We start from the raw sequence: 8,320 nt of genomic DNA on the forward strand, positions 1-8,320 counted from the left end.
TACAGAAAATCATTTCTTGAGAACCTACCATTGGGATGGACATGCTTGAAGCTCTAACTGAGGTGGGGCAAAGGCAATATATGTAACCTAAACATTTGTATTCCTGTAATATGCTGAAATAAAAAAATAATTAAAAAAAAAAGCAGTGGCTTGAAAAGCTCTTGTGAATTGGGTCTTACTGGCTTGCTGGGTGCGAAACATTGCTATAATGTGAATGAGCCCAGGCTAGTCTACTGGAGAAAGTAAGACCACATCTCAGCAGACAACTAACCAGCCACCAGAGAGCTAACTAGCCACCAGCCAACCCAGCAGCCCATTATAGACACATGAGTAAGCCGCAGCAAAGATCAGTTGAGTCTGACCCATATCTGCAGAACCACCTAGCTGAACGCAACCCAAATTATTGACCTACAAATTTTTGAGCAAAATAAATGTGTTTGAAAACACTAAATGTTGGTGTGCTCTGTTAAGCAGCAAAAGCTAACGAATAAAAGCATATGCATGCACACACATACACCAAGATCTTTGTGGGACCTGCATTTCTCACAGTTACAGGCCCATGTTGTTCTCTTCTCGGTCAAGTCAATACTAAACAATCACTGTATTGATTTCCTTACTTCTTGGAGCCAACACACCCTGAAATGACCTCACAGAGTCAGAGCCTTGTATTATCCGTTCCTTTTGAATGTGGGTGGCAATTGTGACTTGCTTCTAGCTAATAGAAGGTGACACAGGTGAAGGGATTTTTCAGATGTAATTAAGGTCCCTAATCAGGTGCCTTTAAGTTAATTAAAAGGGAGATTATCCTGTGTGGGTTTGACCTAATCAAGTGAGCTCTTTTAAAAACAAGATCTTTTGAGTTAGAAACTCAAAGCAGCAGAGATTCTTTTTCTCTGTTGCTGGCTGTAAGAAGCAATCTGCTATGAATTCTACAGCCTCAAGGAAATGAATTCTACCAACAACATGAAGTAACTTAAAAGTGGCTCCTTCCCTGATTGAGCCTCCAGAGAGAATGCAATCTGACCAGCATCTTGGTTTTAACCTTGTGAAATCCTGAACAAAAAACCTAGCTCAGCTATGCCCAGACCTCTGATCTACAGAAACCAAGAGAAACAGGTAAATTTTTAAGCTAGTAAATTTGTGGTAATCTATTATGCAAGAGAAAAGCAACACATTTCCCACTGACTTCTTAAGTCTGCACCCTCAACACACTCTTCCATAGAAACTGTTATCCCAAGGTCTACAATGATTTCTTTTTTCCTAAACCCAACAGGCACTTGAATCCCTTATCTTTTCTGATTTCTCTGACTCTTCTAATCTCTCCCTCCTTTTCAAAACTATTTTATCTGTGGCCTCCATTTCATTACTCTCTGCTAGTTTATATTCTATCTTTTGATGAATCCTTTCCATATTCTTCCCTTCTTCCACCCTTCTTTATATGTTGGTACTTCCTTGCCTATTGCCATGTCTAGAATGCCCAAAATACTTGTATTCATCCTTCAAGTTCAGCTCATACAATATTGCCTCTGTGAACCCTTCCTGACGGTTCAGGCTCCCTGTAGGCTTCCCATGTTTTCTGAACGTGCTGCCTTTCCTTGTCATTGTTTTCAGGTGCATCTGCTTTTCAAGTTTCTTGAAGGCAAGCAAATCTTATGCCTTTTAAATTTTGTATGCCTAGTGTCTAGTGCCTAGCCTATTACCTTCATGCAGGGATGAAAAAAATAAAATGTCTAGTAGATGCAGGAACAGAAGGACACAGAAGCATGGACATAGTGTCTCCTTGAAGAGGGTTTCATCACTGCCCTCTGCAACTGCCCCTTTTATTCTGCTTTAGACTGTGGGCAGTAAGGGTGGGCAGGCAGTGGGGAGAATACTGCCTCTGACCTCTGACTCAGTCTCTACCTCTCCAGCCAGAGAAAAACTCAAGTTCTAACATTAACAAGTCAGGAGACCTTTCTGTTAAAAGGCTACATCATCTTTCTGCTGGAATTGTCAAAGCAACTTAATTTTCCGTATGTGTACTTCCTTTGTACCTAGCTAATTACACAAATTAACCTACCGAGAGGAAACAACAAGCCATCATTCAAAGACTGCAAGGATTCTGCCAGAATCAGAGCAGAATTTGTGGCCTCTCACTGATTCAGGAAAATTTCTTCTAAGTGTGTCCAGTGTAACTCATCATGGAAAGTGACAGAGAAGATAAAAGAAGGGAATCTTTTATTCACCCTAAGTAAGAAAGGAAATGGGGAGGTGGCAGTGGGAGATCACTAGAGAAAGGCTGATTTAAAAAAAATAAAATTGGTTAGGGATTTGTCCATCAATTAAAAGAATGAGGGCCTCTAGATCTGTAATCCTCCCCAACTGCTCAAGGCAAGTATAAGATCAAGAGGGCCACCTACAATCTGAGTGACTGCTTGAATCATCTCTCACCCACTTGTACAAGGTCAGTTTTCTTTACTGTCCCCAGGTGGCTCCGTTCTGAATACAATTAAAGAGTCGTCCAGCTGATGGTCATGTACACATTACCTCCTGACATCTTAATATAAACATGCCATGTTTCAGGAACAACTTGTGGCATTCCAAGCTAGTCTTCCCAGCACTTAGTAGAATCCAACATGGAAGTTTAACCTCTCAGCTTCTTTCAAGGTTTTCAGCCTCTAAATCTCTGAGGTCAAAAACTATAGATTATTTGCTTTAGTAAGGAAAATATGGAGCAACAGCACTAACTGTAAGGCAGGAGTCCTAGGCTCTCTCTTATAGTTTTCTCTTAGCTATGAATGCTCACTAAGAGAATTCATGTAATGTATATTCTCTATGTAATCACAGGTTCATGTGAGACCATGGGAACCAGAGGTGAGAAAAAGATTTTTTGTCAAGCTACAGTGGCTCAGGAATCTAGTGGAGTGAGAGAGACACATAAAGGCTACTGTTATACAGTGTGCTGGTATGAATAAGGTACTTGATTATAAAGTTGAAGCCTAGAGGTTAAAGGAAGGTTTCTACATCTAATGCCCCATCCAAATAATTTGTTGTAATCCCTTTTCCATGGATGCATGAAATCTAGTTATTCAATAAATATATGTGCTAATCTCCAAATACCCCAAAATTTCACATAAGAACCTCTTTTATATGACCCAGGTCACTTTTTCTGATCTCATTTTCCATGTCTCATGTCCTTTCCCTGGGTCTTACATCTGAGCTACATTTGAACAAATGGATAAAACCTCTGCCCCTCCACATGTTCCTTACTCTGTGCCCCAAACATGCTGCCATTTCAAACTTCTTAAATACAGAAAATCATTTCTTGAGAACCTACCATCGGCCAGGCACTATTCTAGGCAATTTGCCTGTATTATCTCATTTAATCTTCAAAAGAAATGTTAATATTTTTTACAAATGAGGAAACTGAGGGTTATGACTTCAGTGACTTGTCCAGAGGAGCATGGCAGTTAATTTCCCATCTTTTTGTTTTCCCATATCACTCCTCTAATGCAGGACCTCCCTGTCCTCACCTCCCATGCATTTCTCAAGATGATTTCTGTCCCCATCACCCCACTCAAATGACCTCCTAATTTCCAGATTTAATGGGCTTGGGGGCCCTAATTTATTTGCCTTTATTTTATATTTCCACAGTAGACTCCTTTTGTTGTTGAAAGTCCCTTTAGCCTTCATTACATGAAACTATTCTCTTCAACTTCTTTGGTCCCCTTTCAGTCTTTTTCATTGGCATCTCTTCTTTTCTGGGTTCTTTATTTTTTTAATTGTATTTTTATTTTTCTAGAGACGGGGTCTCACTCTGTTGCCCAGGCTGGAGTGCAATGGCACAATCATAGCTACTGCAGTGCCTGAAACTCCTGGGCTCAGGGGGTCCTCCCACCGCAGCCTCCCGAGCAGCTGGGACCACAGCACACACCACCACTCACAGGTACTGTATGTTTTGCTGTTTCCTGTCTTGAATTCTACATCATCTTGTTCTACATTCTTTCCCTGAGTAACTATCTCCAGTCCCATCACTTCAACTTATATAGCAAACAACTCCAGTCTCCCATCTCTGTCCTGTGTTCCAGATTCACACTTCCAGCTTCTTTCTAGATATCACCATGTAGTGCCATCAAGGCATCTCAAACTCAGTATCAGGTGTCTAATCTCTTCTCACCCCTCTGAAGACCTGGATATTCTTTCCTCAATTAATGATGCCAACATTCACCCAATTTCCTTGGAAATAAACTTCATTCATGCTTAGTTTTCCTATATATTGTCAATGAACAAGTCCAGCTGATTCTAACCCCATAAGGCTCTCCTTGTATTCCCACTGTCACTTCCTTAGCTCCAAGCTTTGTCACAGGTCTCTCAGAAAAATCATTGTGTGTTGTGTGTATTCACCTCTCTTTTAACTCTAATACTATCACTAGGCAAGGTAATTCTTACACTTTTATAGGAACATCCAAGTCTCCTTCTCTTCTAAATTTTATTTAAGAGAATTTTGATTCAACTGCTTATTTTATATGGCATTTTTACTTTGGCTTTCACTTTAAAATTATTTAGTGATTTTTTTTCAATATAACATACTTTTATTTAAACATGCCACTTCAAAGAAAGTATTTGGGGCATATATACATTCCACCCACTATTTATATTGACTGTGTTCAAGATAATATGTTAACCACTGTAAGGAATAAAATGTTCAATAAAAATGAATTTACCATGGGCTTTACCTTTCGAGACTTTACAATCTGTGAAGGGAGATAAGGCATGTACCTAAATGCTTATAACACATGCAGAAATATAGTAATTATAAAAGGGGTACAGAAAAAAAGCTGTCAGAACTATATTGAGGGAGAGTTTGCTTTCACTGAGAGAACCAAAGCAGACTTCATGAAGGAGCCAATATCTGAGCAAGGACATCAAAGATGAGCAGAATGTGAACTTTTTAATATTTATTCTTTTCACACACCTTACTGAGCCCCACTTATGTGGAAGGCACTGCACTAAGTGCTAGGGATATAAAAATGGAGACAGAACTTGACTTCAAGTTGTTTTCAGTCAGTGAGAAAAAAAGATAAAATCAATTATTATAGCAGAGTGAAAAAGAATTATAATGGAGATTTTCAAAAAAAATAAGCTACAAAACACTGAAGACAATCACAAAGAGGGAAGAGAAGCACTAACTCCTCTTTAAAGGAAACGTCTCTAAGAAGAGCTGCTACTTGGGCTAAGCTTAGAGTATCAAACAGCCTGGGGCAATTGGGGATTGGCTGGGGGAAGAAAGAAGCACCTTACACAGAGGGACCCTGGGCTCAGGGATGGGAAGGTATGAAGTGTGTACCTTGGTGATAGTTCAGGAGAGCTGAGGAGAGGTATAAGTTGTGGATAGAAAAAGACATCTAGGCTAGGTTGTGGAAAGGTTAAAGGCTATATTAAGAACTGAAGGCATTTTTTAGGAATAGTTTATAGCTGATTAGCCAATAGTGCTAACTTACAGGCAATTCTATACATAGATTCGTTTTCACCAGGTAGACCAGAAATTCACTTACTTGACTGCATTTCTGATTGAAAACTTGCTGTTGTTGGTACCAAGCAGCCCAATCATGGAATATTGACTGCATTAAAGTCCCCAGACTGCCTTCTTTGGTGCTCTGGTCACTTCTCCTTAATTGACATGTGTGGTGACAGTCATCTTATTTTTCTTTCATGATAACCTACTACTCATCACTCAGATGGATTAACACAGGAAATGGAAACTAAAACAATGAGTATTGCCGAACATTTCAGGATCCAGTATCCCACTGCTGGTAGTCATAATTTCAGCTACAATTAATAAGTTGAGCTTGGTCTTTTTATTTGGAGCTTTGATAACATGAACTATAACCTACTTCTAAATAACCTTTTTGAGTAAAATGTTTTAAAGTATGAATTCAGCCTCTAATTTGACTTCTGTATATTTGGCCACACAAAAATAAAAATAAATGACTAACCCAGGAGAAGAAACATCAGTTGGGGAAACGAGTAAATCAAAAAACTGAAAAATTGCTTTAATATTCTTCTTTATTAATATTTGGTACCATCACACCTACATTTTCTTCTCAAAGAAGCCACACAAAATTACCCTCCACTGAAAAGAGAAATCCCCACATCTGCAACTTGGTTATTTCATCATTTTTCCTGATAGAAGAAAGAAATATTTAAGCCTATTGCAGCTTGAGAATACCTTTAATTATATGATTATAATATTTTATTCCAAGACCTAGCTGAGAATTACCTTCAAGAAAAAAATAAATGCATAGTCAAGTAGACCTATGTGTGTGTGTCAGGGGAGGGGTGATATTTATCACAGTGAGTCTTCCATTACCAAAAGGCAATATAGGATACTAGACAAAGATCATAAAAATACAGCATTAGAAAGTCATTGAAGGCTGCAAAAATAAAGATAAGGTGGCACCAAAAATAAAATACCTATTCTACCATTTTGCATAGCTTAGGACCTAAGCTAGGTTGGTAGCACAAAAAGACCAACACATCAACAAAAATGTTCTTCAAACTACTTTGAGTTGATTGCAAATGCCTGGTCTAGTAGATCCTAAGCAGGGCATCTTGGTACCAACTCATGTTCATTGTCAAGAAGTTAGAGCTTCTCATCCACTACCTGCTCTCAAGGCCAGCCTCTGCATTCCTAGCGTTCTTGTGGAAGTCATCTTATGTCTTCATTATACTGAATATCCAGTCAATGGAAAAATCTTACTATTTTTTTCCTTCAAAATCCCTCCCTATCCACCCCATTTATTTCCTGCCATCGCAGATGTCGGTCTTCTCCTCTTGCACCATGGGCTCTCTCCCTTAAAGCAACTATTCAATCTTGCTGCTAAGTTTTGGGGTAGGATATTTTCTCCATTTCACTGAGGTCAGCCCCCACCCTGGTGGCTTCCAGGTCTACAATAGATATTTTCCTTAAGACACACAGGGGAAAATTATTTCCCTTATACACTCTTACTTCCTGGTTTATCATTTTACTTAAGAAACTGCCAGTATCATCCTTCTCCAAGAATTGTTCAACAGGAAGAGGTGTTATTTGTCCAAATCTATCCCAGCTAACTGTGCTGCATTTTCTCCTTAGCCAATTCACAGTATAATTGTTTAAGCCTTTTTATCTTATGGATTTATTATATATGTTTATACCGTGATGATTTATGATCTTGGAATTTGGGTTTTTTAATATACTTTTCTTTGAGAGTTTTATATACCTTGAACAGGAAGGCCTTTGCAGACAGCCCAGGACAAAGAGTATATAAATGCTTACTTAAATTTTCTTTCTTTTTTTATGGCAAGAAGACAAAAACTTACCTGCCCATGCTTTTGCTGTGGGGCCATCCCATGAGGCATTTCAGGATGTGATGAGGCCTTGAGTTCGGTCCCCCGTGTTTTGGGACGCACTGCATCAGAGACCAGACTGGAAGAGATTGCTAGAGACTTGGGCCGGGCAGCTGTGGTGCCTGTCCCCACTGCAGGGCCTTGTTCACCTTTTCTGCTTGTAGCTTCATCTTCTCCCTCAGAGTCCACAATAAAGACATATTCAGCTTTGAAGATGTCACTTTGCTGCATTCCTTGAAGTTCGTTTGCTTTCAATTCCCTTTCTTGTGAAATCGTTCCACTGACCTCTGAAGGGTAAGTCGATGTCCCTTGGTCTCTCTCTTGTTGGCTCCCAGCATTCAAAGTCAAGTAGTCATCAAAATTAGACTGTAATAGATGCAGAGAGATAAAAGCATTGGCATTAGTTTAATAAATGCTGCTTTTTTTCTACATATACATTGAAAAGCTTACCATGCTTATAAAGAATTTTTATAAATGTATTAAATTAGGTTGGCCTAAGAGAGATTGGGTTGAAATTAATGATTTACATTTACCAGCCCACCTATTTGTCCTGGTCTCAACCCAAACAACTTAACGCTCAGAATCAGCATCAACAAGATAACCAAATTGTTTTCAAGTAAATTATGATATGATATTTTTAAGGCGGGGAGAGAGAGAAGGAGACAGAGAACGTGCAATGCTCTTCATGAAAACACTCATGAAACAAACGGGGATTAATCAAGAGCTTAGTTGATGGTCAAGCAACATGTATATCCTTTAACCAGGGGAGGAAGGAAATCCCATTGAAACTTTCCAAAATAAAACAAAATCTTCCTGAAAGTCTGAGAGGAAAAATAAAATTGGAACAAAATGCATAAATAGTCAGGCAAAACAATTGAAGCTAATTGGTAGGAACTCATGAATAGGACACCAAAAAAAGTATACATTTTTAGTACAAATTATTTTTTGCTATTTT

General features: G+C 38.8%; 1 protein-coding gene across 1 annotated transcript in view; it reads right to left on the reverse strand.

The window, feature by feature from the left end:
* MLIP (muscular LMNA-interacting protein) overlaps positions 1-8,320 on the reverse strand; it is a 200,359-nt gene that overhangs the window by 172,779 nt on the left and 19,260 nt on the right. The window contains exon 2 of the mRNA XM_012648543.1: positions 7,339-7,731. Coding sequence (XP_012503997.1) covers positions 7,339-7,731 — 393 coding nt within the window. The remainder of the gene's footprint in view (positions 1-7,338; positions 7,732-8,320) is intronic.

Source organism: Propithecus coquereli, unplaced genomic scaffold, assembly GCF_000956105.1.
Source record: "Propithecus coquereli isolate 6110/MARCELLA unplaced genomic scaffold, Pcoq_1.0 Scaffold29, whole genome shotgun sequence".
In the NCBI taxonomy this organism is placed as follows: domain Eukaryota; kingdom Metazoa; phylum Chordata; class Mammalia; order Primates; family Indriidae; genus Propithecus; species Propithecus coquereli.